The 17,211-nt window shown below is 32.6% G+C and overlaps 2 protein-coding genes across 2 annotated transcripts; one reads left to right on the forward strand and one right to left on the reverse strand.

Annotated features, from left to right (window-relative positions):
- Positions 1–4,378: 4,378 nt before the first annotated feature.
- Positions 4,379–7,161, reverse strand: LOC140968554 (B3 domain-containing protein Os03g0120900-like). The gene is made up of 2 exons (XM_073429563.1): positions 5,169–7,161; positions 4,379–4,695 (listed from the first exon to the last, which is right to left on the reverse strand). The coding sequence occupies exon 1, from the start codon at positions 6,443–6,445 to the stop codon at positions 5,207–5,209; it is 1,239 nt and encodes a 412-aa protein (XP_073285664.1). The 5' UTR covers positions 6,446–7,161; the 3' UTR covers positions 4,379–4,695; positions 5,169–5,206.
- A 7,898-nt stretch (positions 7,162–15,059) lies between these two features.
- On the forward strand, positions 15,060–16,702 carry LOC140968464 (mitochondrial import inner membrane translocase subunit TIM13-like). The gene is made up of 2 exons (XM_073429419.1): positions 15,060–15,306; positions 16,235–16,702. Exons 1-2 carry the CDS (start codon positions 15,190–15,192, stop codon positions 16,382–16,384), a joined length of 267 nt encoding a protein of 88 aa, XP_073285520.1. The 5' UTR covers positions 15,060–15,189; the 3' UTR covers positions 16,385–16,702.
- Positions 16,703–17,211: the final 509 nt, after the last annotated feature.

Here is a 17,211-nt window from a genome sequence, read left to right on the forward strand (position 1 = left end):
TATATATAATTTATTGCTTTTGAATTTTTATATTTATCTAAGTTTCATATCCTAAGTGATATTTACAGCTGAGATACTGATATTTTACAATTATTATGTGCATGGACCTCCACCAATCTTTTTCCAGCACAATTTAAACTCTAATATCATGTGCTGAATCACACATCCCTGTCATATTCAGAAGAAAAAACGAGCAACTTGTAGTAAGGAACCTGAATGGATGATTGAATATTTAGATTATAATTAATGAAAGTTAATGTAATTACTAATTTTTTTTACTTTACTTAATTTGTGAGTCTGGACCAGTGAAGATCATTAAATCTAAGCAGCAAAGACTGACTCTGCAAATTTTTTTTTTTTTTGGTTCTATTATTTCAAATAAGGCGACAATTATGTGATTTATGAACGGTTAAATAATTCATTTTTTAATTTATTTACGATTCTATACTGTATCAATATATGCATGCACGCATGCATGTAATAGGAAGGTTTTGGCTACAAGTCTATATAGTATTATTTAGAATTTTCCTTTGTAAATATGGATAGATGTTCGTAAAAAGTAAAAAAAAAAAAAAAATAGATTCGTGATTATATAATAACCTGCAAACTGCTCTAATTAGAATTCCCCCGGGAAAATTAATTAAATTTTTTTTTTAATCAATTTCTAAAACTTGCAGATACATTAATATCTGGTATCGGATATCTTGAATTTATAAATATTATAGATATGATACCGTATTCCTTTGATTTTAAATATGCAAATCAACCATACAAATTCCCACAAGAATTGTAATTGTAATGATATTTTCTACCATATATTTTAATCTAACATTCAATATCAGTTTGCAGAAAACAAAAACTCAAACAAAACCATGCAGAAAATAACTTAATTATCCAATATAAATGCATTCTATAATGAAAATTTATATATGAAAATATCTATCACGCGAGATTCTTTCTGCAACACCTTGTTCCAGAACATAGAAAACAAAACACACAGATTTGCGTCAAAAGTTCATTGTTCTGTTGCTTCTTCTAAATATTTTCTTCAATTAGAAGCACATACGCCAACAACAAACACGTACAAGACTAAATCACAGTGACATGCATGCGTTAATCTTGTTCCAATCAACTAAGTAGTTCGTTCAAACCGGCCATTCGATAGCGAAAATTAAAGCTTTCGAATGTAATACTAACTTTAGCAAGGCTACATAATAAATGGTAGCTCTTCATATAAAAAAAACATTGATTTTTTACGGATTTTCGTATTGTAAACATATATTGTTCAACATCATCAAACCACAAAAGTTTTTTTTCCCTCTAAGATTATTGGTTCTCACTAACGCATGCATACGAATATAGTTAAGTCCAATTGCCAATCTTCCAATAAACAAAATAACAAAAACATTGTAAATTATACCATAATTAAGCATATGATCATAATGTTTATTATAACACAAACTTTTGTGAGACGGATATCATATTTGAGTCAACCACTAAAAATTATTAAATTCTATGCCTAAAAATTATTATAATTATGAGTAGGATTAACACGTCTCACAGACAAATATCCATGAGTCATTCTCACACCTATTATTATTATAATTAAATGCCATGCATGTATTATATATGTAAAAAAAAATTATTACACGCAACTTGGATGCATTAATGGCAAGTTTGGAAGAAGAGAGGCCGCTATTGATCACTAAATCAAATGCTGAAGTTAATGGTCTAATTGAATATAATATTTTGATATTAAAAAGATACTATCATTAATGTATAATTGAATATGTCAATTATATTGGCTTAATTTTCAAATTTTTAAATATTTAACAAAAGAACATCCCAGAAAATGGACCATGAAAGCATAGATAAGGATAGAGTTAAAGTCAAGAGGGCAATTACAAGCTATAATATTTAATCCACACTTTCTACATATATACTTGACCATTTAACATTGTGTAGAGATAATAACCATTCCACTGTATAGAGACCAAACTGATCGAAGTTCAACAATATTAATACTTTCTAACTTCTCACGGTTAGATTAATGTTCCCACCCCGTCGAATTTAAATATAAACATATAACCGAAACCGTCATACCTTAACCTTTTCTTTGTTAATCAATTTGTCGAGGAATCGGCGTCGAAAAGAGTTCACTAGAGTCGTGTATAGAAAGTCGATTTTAATGCCATAATTAAGCTGAAAAAAACAATTCAAATTTATTGGATCAATTAACAAAGATATTGCAACTAATTATAATCAATCCAGTAATAGGGCCAAAGAGGGCTAACATGTAGGGGATGTCGCTTCCCAGTTCCCTTATCTTAAATTTTCTCATAAATTTTGTGTACTTCAATTGGAAAATAATTTTTATTATCAACTAACTCGTTTACTTTTAAGTTTTAGTCTATTGAGTTTTCAAAATTTCGTTTTGACACCTTAACTTTTAATTTTCAATTATTTTGACCTAATTGTTGATGTGGCACCGGAAAATATTGACACGACATTGAAAAATACTGACGTGACATCGATAATTGTTGACTTGTTTGACGAGACATCAGTGATTAGACCAAATAACCAAAAATTAAAAATTATTATATCAAAACCAAATTTTGACAAATTAATATACCAAACTCAAAATTGAACAAGTTGATAAACCAAAATCATTTTCCTTATTTAATTGTATCGAAAATGCCTAAAAATATGATTTCGTGTACCTAGCTCTAATACTTTCAAGCTTTAGTCTAACCTCGCCTCGCCGCGCCCCGCCCCGCCCACCTAAAATTCTTGAGTTAGCTACTGAATCTATGAACTTATAAACACTAATTTCTAATATGGAGTACATGCAAGCAGGAAATTGGATTGTGCTATGCGAATAGATAAGCATTAGTAAAGGAATGCATCATTCATCAACTCATGCCTAAAACTAGGGCATTTCGGCTTAATTTACACATGCATGCTTCCATTTCCTCGTGATCACAATGAACAACGATCACATATTTCAGAATTTCATTGCTCATTGCTGATCGTTGAACTGATGTACGAAGGTCCAAAACATGCGGGAGAGATGGGAAATACAAGACTCGCGAGGTGAAATCATGTAAAATGAGCTCCAATAGCAATTATTCTTATTCGGGGTTTTGAAATCATCGACTAATCAATCCATATAAAAATTTCAAAGTTTTCTCACAAACTAGTGTGAAGTTTTACGGTCACTCACCATTATATTCATGATGTTTTCCTGCTCATATTTACTTCTAAACCTAGGTCAACAGGATGAAAATTCAGAAGCTAGACTTGAAAGATTCTAATCTACTAATAATTATTTTGCATTACACGGTCTTACATTAAAACCTCTCAATCCTCATATAAGCCAATGTGTATTACTACAATTTAAGCATGCAAATCGAATCCACGTCTTATAAAGCTTCTCTAGGATTCATATACAGCTGAGTTTACTGAAATAAACTGAATACCTTAAATATATTATGCATATCAACGAGGAGATTTTATTACAACCATTTGATGATGCTAATCTATGGAACTATACGGTTTCTGCTACATTTTGTTAATAATAAGTAACACATGCAGGTTACGTGGCGAAGACCGACATCGATGATTAGTGTAAAGTTTGAAATGACATATGAACCAAAATTATGAAAAAGTTGCATTTGGATTGAGAAATTTACTTGGGGTAGAGGAACTTGATTTGAAGAAATGATTTGAAATTTAAATTTCAAATGACAACATTGTTTGGTGCATTTAAAAGTTAAATTAATTTTAGTAATGTAAAAGCTTAAAATGAGGATCGATAAATTCAAAATATCCCTATATAAAAATATCTAAATAATTAAAATATTTATTTGAAATATTTGATCAAAATACATATAATTAAGTTCGTTTCTGGTGCCACCAGAAAATATATCATCCATATTCCTCATTTTTGGATGATCCATATATTTAATTAAGGTCAGTTAGCTGTGTATAATTCAAAGATGGGAAATCACTATTCCCCATGGAAGCCACATTACCTTAGGTCGCATTTCATGATAGTGATTTTTATGGATTTAAATCAAAGCATTCGAAGAATCGTATTTCAAACGTCTCCAAAGGCCAACAAAGAAAATATTGCGATAGAAGTATGGATTACAACTTAATTAATCTTAATTTTGTTCTTGATATCAAACAAACAAGATGGATTTCAACGAATAATTTTAAACCATTGCGACTCAAATCTATCAATCCAGACACAATCCAAAATAATATATATAGAAAGCGGTATGATCTAATCATCTTTCTAGCTAAATCATTCATACACAATCTTGCAGTGCAATCATCCGATTTCCCCAAAAAAATTGCATATATATATATATATATGTTTTTACTCATCTGTACACTTAACTATAAAAGAAAGGAATTTTTTTTTCTAACCAGCCTATTGGAATTTAGTTTAAAACAGAAGCAAGATAGATTTGGTGAAAGGGAGAGTATTTATAAAATGGACCCATACTAATTTGTTAAAAAAAGGAAGAGAAAGTAAAGTGAACAGAAGAAAAGAAGCTTACAAGAATGAATGATAAATGCAAAGTAAATAAAGATGGAAGTAATACCTTTTAAAGCTCTGCAGCATCGCTGGTGCTGTACCTTGAGACGGCCTGCTGTGCCCATCAAAGCAGCGACAAGAACAACCACCTATGCCAAAGGTAATAACAACAAACGTGATAAAAAAATATATGTATTTATGACTAAAGGATTATTTTCCATCCTGTCTTCTGATCATGAAGTTCAGCTCAAGAAAAAAACAAGTCAAACAAAGTCAGTTCAGAATTAGATTGCTCGCAACCTGAAAAAAGAGCAGTCATCGTTGAGTGTGAAAGGCGAATTAAAGAAATGGAATATGTTATATATGTTTATATATTATATATAGATAAAAGCTTCTAGCACAAGGGAAATCGTCTATGGAGAGGATACATGTGAGGGAGCTAGTATTATTCAGGCTCGCGGTTCATAACATGAAATAATGGGAATGAATCTGTCTGTCATATATCTATATACCATTCTCCCACTGATTATACACATTGTACTCAAAAAGTCAATGCTATATATATATTTATATATGAATCACAAAGTGGCCTGATACAAGTCGTGTTTGATACATGAATTACCTCAACTTTTAAATGAATATCGTGTCTTGAAATTTGAGTTAGATGTCCAAGTCCAGAGACATTGAACCCTTGCCCTTGTCTTCGTTCTGATTGTAAGGCCTTAACTGGAGGAGAGAAGGGATTGGTGGAGATGATGAAGAAGAAGAATCGAAGGGGGGATGAGTGAACTGCTCGACTGGCACTGTTGAATGGGACAACGTATCACATTCACCTGAATCTGAAACGGGACAATCCATGTTCACGCCGAAAAGCCTCAGTCTCTTTGCTGCAGCCTTGCCTTGGACCACCGGAACCGATTCAAATACCATCGGCTCAACCCCACTTCTCCTTTGGGTTTGCATCATTCCCACCTGTTGTGGGGCGAAAAGGCCAACTCCAGCTGCTGCTGCTGCTACTCCTCCTCCTCCAACAGCCCCTGGAGCTGATCTCAGATACAGTATTGACCCAGGCGGACAAGGGTTTCCATTCACGACTGTGGTATTGTACGAATAAGGGCTTTGTCCAGATTGGTAGTGATGCTGATACTGATTATGAGACTGATTTTGTGCTGCCATGGAGGCGCTTGCTTGTAGAAAGTGTGAATATTCTCTAGACGGTGGTGGCTGCATAAAGAGGGGATTCCATTGATTAATAGACCTGTGGAAAGAGAATTGGTGGGCGATTGGGAGTGCGGGAATTGGGCTGGGAAACTCCGGTGCATCTGGGCGGCGCCTCCAATCTATGAATAGCCGATCTTTTCCCAATTCGCCCATTCCTCTCTGGAAGGAGACAATATCCCCGGCGTCTAGCTTCTTTTCTTTCACAAAACGGCTCCACCCTTTGGTCATGACGTAACTCTGGCTGCTGTTCCAGTACGAGTACCTGAATCGCCACTGCTTACCGTTCCTGTCCTCGAAATTCAACAGAAGCCCCTTCTCGTTTGTAGAAGAATCCAGAGGGAAGTACTTCTCCGCGTGCTGCTTGGGGATGACCAATCGATTTAGCTTGCCGACATCGCTAGGTGTGACAACTTTGTCGAACATGTGCTCTCTCTCGATCAGCACATGAGATGCAGTACTGCTCATACCTTCTACTCCTCGCATCTGATGATCCTCTTGTGCAGCATCCTCGCCATTGGTGCTGGGCAAGTGTTGGGCTGCTCCCGCTCCTGCTCCGCCGTCTTCGTGTTGGTGGTGGTAGGTGAAATGGTGAAGAGTTGAGGACGAAGAAGGCATACCTCTAGACCCAGTTATTTGATGCTCTTCAGAAAACCCTGGCCTACCTGACATGAAATTCATGATGTTTTCCCGGATTAAACTTGTCAACTCTTCTGAAACTCTGACAGATCTGCTCGGGAGTTAGAAAGAGAGAGAGGGAATAATGGAAAATGGGAGATGGAAACTGGATTAACCCCAACCAACAAAGTACTCAGCACAACCGAAATCCACGTATATTTATTATAAGCTTATATAAGTATTCTGCTACTTGATTCAGTATCAGTGGAACACGAACAAGAAGCTCCTGCAAAATCCAAAATCTGAATACAAAGACGTGGGCAATATTCAACAAGATTGCTAGGGCTGAAAGCCTGAAAAAGTATTTTTTTTCTCGGAAAAAAATAGAATTCAGTATATGATTAACAGAATAAAGGGTCGGTGGCTCCTTCTTTGACCTCCTGAAAACTCATATTATCCCCATGGAAGACGGCCAAAAAGTAAGATTTGAAAGCAAGATAAGATGCGCAGCTAATCATCTCAAAATTTTCTTCTCTAGTTGTTGACCTCCGATCCATTTTCAGAAATGGGAATAAAAATCAGGAAAAAGAAAATCAGGGGAGAGAAATCATGTAAGGTTCTAGCTAGATATTAATAAGCATAAAATATAATATAATATATATGTGGGCTTCAATTTTTCAAAGTGTTAGGAAGTTTCGCAAGTTAGGCCATTTTCCTTGAATTTATTCCGCCAAGCTCCGATTCTCCTCCTTCGCTATCAGTGTGTGTGTGTGAGAGAGAAGGAAAGACTTTATACGTAGAGAAAGGAAGGCTAGGTGAATGGAAATGGGTGGTGGGGGGCCATTAATTATCTGGTTGGGTTCATGTGAGCTCGTCCTTGTCAATTAGCCTGGGTGGCTGCTTGTATTACTGTTCAAATATATATATACACACACACACATACATCGCTAAGAATCCGAAATTTTGAGGGGGATATTTATAACTAACAGATTTAGAGACACAAATTAACCTAGAATATCAATTGTTAGAACTATAAGATTCCCAAAAAAAAACTGGAAAACTTCGATTTTTAACGTTTATGTTGGTCTCTTTTTAGTTTTGGTCATCCATGTAATCAAATTTTAGTTATAGACAATTATCTTTGATTTCTTTTTGCAAGTTGAGTCATTTTTCTATGCGCCTTGTGTTGATGCAACGTTGACATAACAATGAATATGATATTGATGACTACGCAATGTTGCATCAGAGCTCTTGCAAAAAAAAAAAAAAAAAGACTAAAGCTACCAAAAAAAATTAAAACATACAGAACTAAAATTTTATTGTGTTAATATAGATTATCAAAATCGCAATATACAATATGAAAATCACAGTTTTTCCTAAAAGTTTTAAATGAGTTTTTATCCTTTTTTTATTAGAAAGTACGATTCATGGAATTAAGGGATATTTTAAATTGTATGTAAACCCACAACTAATATTCATGATTGAATGTAGGGTGAGAAAAAATACCGAACATTTCGATATACCGTACTTACTGCATGTACTGCAAAATACAGTACATACCGAATTTAACGGTATACCGTAAATTTCGGTACGGTATGATACCATACCAAACTTTTCTGTATCGATATCGATATAACATTAAAAAACAATAGTGTTAAAAAAATTAGGTATTTCAATGTGAATAACACTATTTTTTTTTTGAATTTCGGTATAGACGGTATCGACATTCATTTTTGGATACAGTACACGATATTTTTTAGAAAACACGGTATATTGTACCGAATCAAGCGAAATTAGATGATAGTAACTACATATGATGTTGGTAGTTTTACAGATCTAGGTATATGTTCCTCGATCGACTAATAATTAATTTGTTATCCTTCATAAAAGAAGAGTAAAATATTAAAAATTATGAAGTAAAATCGAACATTATCAGTTGCACCTTAGAATTCCGAAATTATTTCAAAAAATAACTTTATTGAACGTTTTATCGCGTACTGCATATCCATTCATCTTTTTTTTTTTCCGAGTAAATTGATTTGGAAAAGGCTGTAATTTCATATAAATTAATGCAGTTAAATGATGACAAAGATTATAATTATTGCGATTGAATATGAGGTTGGTTAATCATAATTAAAAAATAATAAAAAATTACATACTTAGACGGATTATTCCATCCTACCCCTGCAGGCAGTGCCTGCAGTGGTATATCCAAGGGCCAGAATTTTTTTTGGTACAATTTTTTTTTAAAATTTTTTTTTCTCATGAAATGAAATCCCAACCATTCATATAGCCCACACCCAGGATCGAACGAACCTACTTAGAGTTGTGAGTTCAAATATTCCTTACAAGATGGCAGTTAGCCAGCTGTTTTGTATAGTAAGAGGTAATTGTTATTAGTGCAACTTGGAATTGGGACTACCATACTCTATTATTATTATCCTATAATATTAATTACTTAATACTATAATTATATATAGGCAAAACTTGTGTGAGACGGTCTCACGGATCGTATTTTGTGAGACGTATCTCTTATTTGGGTCATCCACGAAAATGTATTACTTTTTATGTTAAGACCATATATATTACTTTTTATTGTAAATATCGGTAGAGTTGACCCGTCTCATAGATAAAGATTCGTGAGACCGTCTCACAAGAGACCTACTCTTATATATCATTACTTGTTTGCATTCATCAGCTTCTTCTTTACTCAGCAGAGGCTTTGTCTCAAGCAAAATTCCGAAACGAAAAAACATTTTAAGTACGAACTAGATCGACATATGTCGGATATAAAATGTAAATCATCGTGTTTAATAATAATTAAAAAAAGAAGAAGAAGAAATTAATTTTAAAAAAAGAAAAGAAAAGAGAGGAATATGGAGGAAGGAGAGAAAAGATATTATATATCAGTACGTGCAATTAAAGTAGATCATTCGAATTGTTATTTTCTTTTGTTTCGTCCCAATGAATAGCTGATATATGCTCAAGAGGGGCGAACAGTCTACGTAGCACAGTGTTCCTGGACCACCTATGTATGTATGTACAATTGCATACATTATAGAAAATACAAATATTAATTTATATATTCTGTATTTTTTGCTTTTTCCATTAATTCGATCGGTGTGTGTAGTAGCTAGCTAGTGTGTGTTATATGGACCATTTTCAGCATTATTAGTTAATAGAGGTGGCCAATTCTCCACACTACCCTCTCTCCATTCATAAATTAATTTTGTCATTTTTCACTATAAAAAATAATAATAATCATTTATTTCTCCTTCCAATTTAATTTAAAATATAATATATAGTCGTTCTCTAATACATATACGTGCCTTTAGCTTTTAAATAAATACTTCGCAATCGTGTGTGACATGCATCGACATATTTCTTTTCTTATCTCTTCACCCGATTTCTTCCTTAAAATTAATTAATATATACCAAAATAGGAAAATCAAATTTAATAGCTTATGCGACAGATTTAATTTTTTAATTTTATATAAAAGTTTTATTCGACATTGGTCAGAATCCTTAGTTTGGAGATTAATTAATAATATAAAAATGTAACTTATTTGATACCAATGTCTAAGATTGAGACGAGATCTCATATTGGGTACGTAATTTAACATTAAAAAAAAGTTGGGTTGTCCCATACATTCTTCAATATCTTCGGTCATTAACAAGTATTTAATTTATTACCTATCGTATATTTTTTACTTGTTATGATAAAATAAAAATATATAAATAAATCAATATTCATCCATTAAATGATACATATAAATATCATTAAATTTAATACATATATATTGTTAATAATATATAATTCAAATGAATATTAACTTCAACAGCTAACTGGTACGTACGCCTTAGGAAAAAGATATCACCAAGTTTCATCTAATGATAGATTAGGTTCCGTTATTCAATCATTATGTCCCTCTAATTGTTTTTTAAAAAGTTATTTTTATNTATATATATATATATAGACACACACACACACACACGTACCCTGCCTGCATGTTGCTCTATTGTGGTCCAAAATATTTGTTTCTTGGAATAATAATATTAATCAATTATTAATATTTAATTGGAATTTATTTCTATTAAGTTTAACTACCTAGCATTGAGCAGCTCTATAGCTGTACTTTCATTACTTTGTATTTTTTAAAGTTTCATAATAACATTAAGCAACTAATTTCTGGTCCGTACTCTATAGTGTTCCCTGTGAATTATTTAATTTTAGGACACCGCTGGAATAGAATTAGCTTTCAATATTATTTATGACACATTTATTTACATAATTTCCAAATGAAATGTGATAAATGAAACACGACGTACGACAGTATGATTAAAATTTGAAAATATAATTTACCACACAAGTAGTTTCTGACTATTATGTTATAATTAATTGTAGTCTTTATAGTTTTGAATAAGGGTACTGTTTATATTTTCTTTGTGTATCATATATATATTTATATTATATTAATATTATAGGAGTCTTACTCTTGCAAATGCAGGAAATTTTGATTATTTATATTGTTAAATCTCATTTTTGTTTACCTATGAAAAAAATTAGTCATTTTTCCATTACAGTATTGATGTAACATTACATGTGTCAGCGTCAAATCGGAATCATGTAATGTAAGCTCTGCGCGAGCACCATATTAGAAAATTTAGGAAAATGGCATAAAAGACTACTAACAAAATTAACAAAATCACAAACAAGCAAATATTTAGTACCAAAATTGTAGTTTTTTTCTCCACGGTATGACTATATTTATTATAATTATTATTGTTACAAAAATAAATATTAAAATTTGTGATAACATAAATTTGAGTTGGCAGTAATATATAATTAAAGATTTATGTTATAATATGGTTGGATGAATTTGACAAGGTGGATGCGACGAGAATAATAATAATACTTGTAATTGTATGATAGTGGGATGTGAAACGTCGTAATGAGACACTACTCAATCCAAATTCACAATTGATGGTGGATACCTACCCAGGTTGCACAGATAGGGATACCTTCTTCTACATGAAATCGTCATCCACACGTGGAAATATCCAATACCACTTTAATTAATTCAAAATAATATAGTATCTACCTCCATCAAATATATATAATATAATAGCAAATTTTTTTTTTAAGATTATATGTAATATCCGCTCGTTGGACCGAATCCTAGATAAAATTTTGGTATCATCAGATTTTATAGTACTTGAGTTTCAGACTTAATTAAATCATATATTATATATCTAACTTAGCATCAATTTATTAAATCGTTAATTCACTGTAATTGTAATTATGCCTGGTTATGGATTCAGAGGATTTCTTATCTGTTATTTAATAGAAATTGAATTAAGTTAGTTTCCCTGGGTAGGGGGGCAATAGCCATTCATACACTGTAACATGTACAGTCATACAAAACCTGCCCCAGTACCAGATCACATGTTACTATATTTAAAAAGCCTGCTAATTCTAAATAAATAAATCAATCCAGTACTGTTAGATCAATTTTATTTTATTTCGTAATTATATATATATGAAAAGTATTGTGTCGCAAGCTAATGGGAAATGAATTATATTATTCGACGAATTAACTTTGACGGGTTTTGTACCACAAAAGACCCCCAACACTCCAATTTGGTTCCCCGTAGAATTGCCAAACTCGAAGGAGCAAGTGTTTATAGATTGATTCCTCTTCGTTTTCCTTTTCCCGGCTGCACAACAGCTACTGTTTCCGGCGAGTGAACTGGCCAAACACGAGTGGAGGAAGGCGGTCCAAAGAAGATTAATCGAACACGCAAGGTTTTTGACTGAATGTATTTTTTAATTTAATTGTTTTTTTCCTCCTGTTATTATTTAGTATTCTGAATTCAAAGGGAAGAAAAAAGGTCCATTTTTGGGTCCACAAATCTGTAGATAAAGCCTCAAGAAATCGGCCTATTTTTCCTCTCTATTTCCTAATTCCTCGGTAAACTCACACACACACACACACACACACACACACACACATATATATATATAATAACCTCTTGTGCAAGGATATATACATGCATCATGCAGTGGCCAATTTCATTCTCATCAAGCATCATTTACAAAAATAAGCAGTTCTTTATATTTCCAGGCATCTTGTATTGTGTTTTCATGCCCATTTACTTGTATTGAGCATCAATCCCTCACTTTTTTTTTGCATGTTTTATGGATAGATCAGTAGGAGCAGATTTTATTTTGGGATCAAAGAGTCTTTGTATGTTAAGGTAGAAAAAAAGTGATTATGGATTTTTAAATTGGCGTTGCATTTAACGACTCACTATCTATAAATACTATGACATGAGAGACTTCATATATTGATTTAGGATCTCATGAAATCGATTTTTTTTTAATTATCTCTAATAAATCTTGCATGACACAATTTAAGGTTGTCTGCTATTTATGGTTTTAGTTAAGACTTCAGCATGTGTGATTCGCTTAATCTCAAAGCCATATAGCTAGGTTTTAAGGATTCTCTAGCCTATGAGTTAATATTCCAAGAGGGATTATTTCACCCTACCCGTGGGCCCGGATCACTCCACATGAGTGATCCGGGCCCACCTCTATGTAAAAAAAAAATTGACTCGGAAAAATCCGAACCGTTGGATCGACCCCTACGGGCAGTGCTCGCAGGGGTAGGGTCGAGTAAGCCAAGTAAGAGCTACTCTAAAGTATTCTTGCTTAATACATGATATTCTCTCTTTCAAATATTTTTTTCCACTGAGATTTTATCAAAGAATTTCTCTCTGTGATATTTGAAGTTTTTATCTTCGGGTGAGATTTTGAATATATTTGAAATTTTTGGTAATTATTATTAAATGCAATTAGAAACAGTTCACGTGTCATTTTCTTAAGGCATCTGCAATATAATTAGCTGTTATTTTATGGGAAGGATTAGTATTAAAAATTTAATTAATAATTAAAAGTTAATTAAGCACCTGCAGATTGTAGCCTGTACTTGTTTTATTTGTTCAACTGTAGGGAAACGTGCAATGTTTTGTAATAATTAATGAATGATCAAGTGTGACACATCTGTCCAAATTAGGACTGCTCTAGATATAATATAATATTATAAATACCAAATACAGCTATTTTTTGAGTTATTATTATTTTAAATATATAATCCATGTTCAGGGCTTCGTATACATCAGCATAGATGACCTCAGATATGACGTCTGTAATTTTTATTAAAAAGATTACCATGTAATTAAAAAAAAAACACCACTTTCTTGATCATCAGATAGTTCTATAAACATCAACACTAATTTATTATTGCTTCAAAAAATAACAATTTACTATTGTTTAAACAATTTGAAGGTATGAGATTCCAAAAACCAAGGACAGAGACAACTTTCCTTGAGCCACCACGCTCTTTTGTCGTACTTAACAGTACAATTAATTATATATAACCACGTTGTTTATTTGACTGATTAAAATACTAATCAATACCTTAACATATTGCTAAACTTTAACCAATCTATCTTNTATAATAAGCATCAATAAATTTTAAATCACCTATTTGATTAAAAGATTTTTAAATATGTACATTTACCCAACACAAATTGAAGTCACAAAATCCTAGAGAAATCGTTTTCATTGCACAAAAAAAAGTATGGAATAAGTTTCTCGGAGAAATTCTTTAAAACAAAAATATTTTTGTTTGACCGTGACCAAACTTTTCCTCTAGCTAGTCATGATACTTGCACAACATTTTATTCTGAAAATAAAAAAATACCAATTTACCCAAATATTTTTTTGACCAAAAAAAATATCTATCGTATTTACATAAAGTACGACATTTCATCCAAGTGAATATCGAATTCGAACACAATATATGAGGTAAAAAAATTATATATGATATTTAGAAGTGGTTTAAAATTAAAATGCTTTAGTAAAAGGTGGTGTTGATGGGAGGAATGCATGGAGTTCAATTATTATGTCGTGGTTAAAATTATATATAAATTAGGACGAAATAGAGTAGAAAGGGAGAGATAACACAATGGGTAAAGTTGGGCTGGCATTTGGTGCAAATTGGGTGCTAGCCCAGCTTTGTAGGCGCAGGACCACGCTTGCACATTCACATCGGGGCTGCCTACAAAATATCTTGTTTTTATAAATTTTATATATATATATATATATATATATTCACCTGCTCACATATCTTATGTACGACGCGTTTGCTTAGTTTTAATATAATATAATTGACTGGTACCAACCAACCAGACACACATGTCTACGAGCATTCATTATAAAACTTGTCACTTGATATTAACATAAACGAGGATAACATTAAAAGCGTTTTGCGTGGGCATATGAGTCAACCACCATTCAAAATGTAATTTTTGCAGAATCATATTAATTTTTTTATTTTTTTTTGTACTCTATCCAAGCAATCATTATTTATTACATATTCTTAACTAAATCGTTATGCAAATTCATTCTGATTAACGCCAAATCAAATTTCAATTTTATACCTAAAAATTACTTAACAATATTAAAAAAAAATTATCTTGTTGATTTAGTTAAATTTTAAAATTTTTCTTTGTTAAGTTCCCGTACCAAACATTTTTTTTAAGCTGTGGGCTAAGTTCGAGTACACATACTAATTGTTGTAGAGGATTTGGGCTGTAATTTGAAATCTAACCGGCCCAAATCACTGACCCAAATGTAAACAGAAATAGAAAGCTTGCCGAAGGGGCTGCGGTGAGTTTTTTACATACCAAAACCCTAATAATCGAGGTGCAGTGCACCGTGTGAAGATAATCGGGCGCGCAAGATGGACTCGTTCTCTTCTCCATCGTCAACTGGATCATCTTCCAAATTCTCTCCGGAGGATTTGATGGATCAGCTTAAAACTCAGCTCGCCCAGGCTTACGCCGAAGAATTTCTCGAGGTACCCACCACTATCTTGCCCTAAAACTTCAATTAGTTAACGATTGTTACTTGGAAAGTGAACCTACTTCTGTATTGCCCTGAGAATTCGTGTTAAATACAAATTATCGATTCGTATGCGTCTGATGATGTTGGTGCAGTTATCGTTTTGGACATTACTTTCACATGGACTTTGTGTTACAGGTTTGAACAACTGTGGTCAAGTATCTGTGGTTGCTATTTCTCTTCATACCTCGGAGCTTTGAGAAAACCTAGGGTCGAGTATCTATGGTAGCTATTTCACTTCGACTTGTTTTTGCTCTTACTCCTGCATTAAGTATTCTGTGCAGTCAATGAAGGAATTCAGAAGTTATAGATCCTTATATCCAAGACTTGTATATCATTGTAATCACATCCGTCTGAAAATCAGATTTTTAGTATAGAATCTTATGAGCATAGCAAACAACAAAGACCAAAGCAAAGCAGTGCTCCCTGATTTCAGTATTTTAGAGTTTACGGCTAGTATCTGTAAAACCGGAAAAATTGAATTATGAATCTAATCATATTAGATGGCTCCACAAAATACTTAGTAATGTGATCGTCCCAGTCACTCCCAGATATAGAACTTTTTGGCTTGCTAATTCTTTCACCTTTAGGATGCATTAATTGGTTCCTATTGGCATTCGTGGGCTGCTAGCTTGAATTAAAGGTGTGTGATATGTTGCGATCTTGGATTCTCAGCGTACTTGTACTATCCCATATACCTTTCCCGTAATTCTAAGACATGTAAGTGTGTTGTGCATCACTTAATCAATTGATTATTTTGGTATCAAACACTTAGAACGGACTGATTTCTTAATTATTTTTTTTGGGGTATTCTGTGTGTCTGTCGCGAGATGAATTATTTACTTAGAACACAAATAAATTAAATTTTCTTTATGGTCATACAGACTGTGCGAGGAAAGTGCTTTGATAAGTGCATCACTAAGCCCGGTAGTAGCCTCAGTGGTAGTGAAGACAGTTGCATCTCCAGGTGTGTGGAACGTTATATCGAGGCCACTGGTATTGTTGGCAGAGCCCTCTTTAACCAGTCTCGCTGATAGTACCTGGAGAAATAAGAAACAGATACTCATAAGTTAACGCACATGATGTTCAGCAGATCTCCAGATGATATTGAATTTCTCCTTTGATGAATTTTTCTGTACGTTTTGCATTGTGTTCCTGGGGAATTTTGGAACCGAGTAACTTAGTAAACATTGACAATGGCCTCATGAACGTCATGCTGCCCCATATGACCTGTTGCTGTTCTTATCTATGGTTCACGGGGGAGTCTATGCTCTCCAGATTAACTAAGTAAAGATTGGAATTGGCCTCATGAACGACATGCAGCCCTAAATGAATTTCTTATCTATGGTTCACGTGAGCGTCTATGCTTGTCCTGGAGCTTTACTCCTCCTTTCTCATTTTTTTGACATCTTCCCATTTCTCTGTCCTCTTATTTTCTCGTTCTTCGATTTTTTAAAGTTTTTTAATTCTCTCTTTTTAATGCATAATTGTCTTTACTATATTCTTTTGTTTACTCAATTTCCAGTCTCCTCACCAAAATCGTTCCTACAAAATTGAATTTTCTTTGTATTTTTCTTTGACCATTAATATTCACGAATAGAAGTTTAATTTTAAATAGTAAAATTAAAGAGTCAAAAATTATAAATTTTTGATGCAATAAATTTTAATTTAATTACTTTTATTTATGACCCAATTAATAAATATTTGTCGAATTAGAGTATTTGATAAAATTTAATTAAAATACCTATTTACCCCTTGTAACTTATATTTAAAATATTAATAATTTTCAAATTAATTAATGTAAGTCATTTGGTATTTTGGTTAAAATTCATAAAAAAAAAATTAACCCTAATCTGACTCA

This window comes from Primulina huaijiensis, unplaced genomic scaffold, assembly GCF_012295235.1.
Source record: "Primulina huaijiensis isolate GDHJ02 unplaced genomic scaffold, ASM1229523v2 scaffold37281, whole genome shotgun sequence".
NCBI classification, from domain to species: domain Eukaryota; kingdom Viridiplantae; phylum Streptophyta; class Magnoliopsida; order Lamiales; family Gesneriaceae; genus Primulina; species Primulina huaijiensis.

What these genes read in the sequence shown, in the direction of transcription:
- LOC140968554 (XM_073429563.1), bottom strand. Translation starts at nt 6,445, where the DNA reads ATGAATTTCATGTCAGGTAGGCCAGGGTTTTCTGAAGAGCATCAAATA.
- LOC140968464 (XM_073429419.1), top strand. Translation starts at nt 15,190, where the DNA reads ATGGACTCGTTCTCTTCTCCATCGTCAACTGGATCATCTTCCAAATTC. An exon ending in ACGCCGAAGAATTTCTCGAG is followed by an intron (nt 15,307 to 16,234) that starts GTACCCACCACT and finishes ATGGTCATACAG; the next exon opens with ACTGTGCGAGGAAAGTGCTT.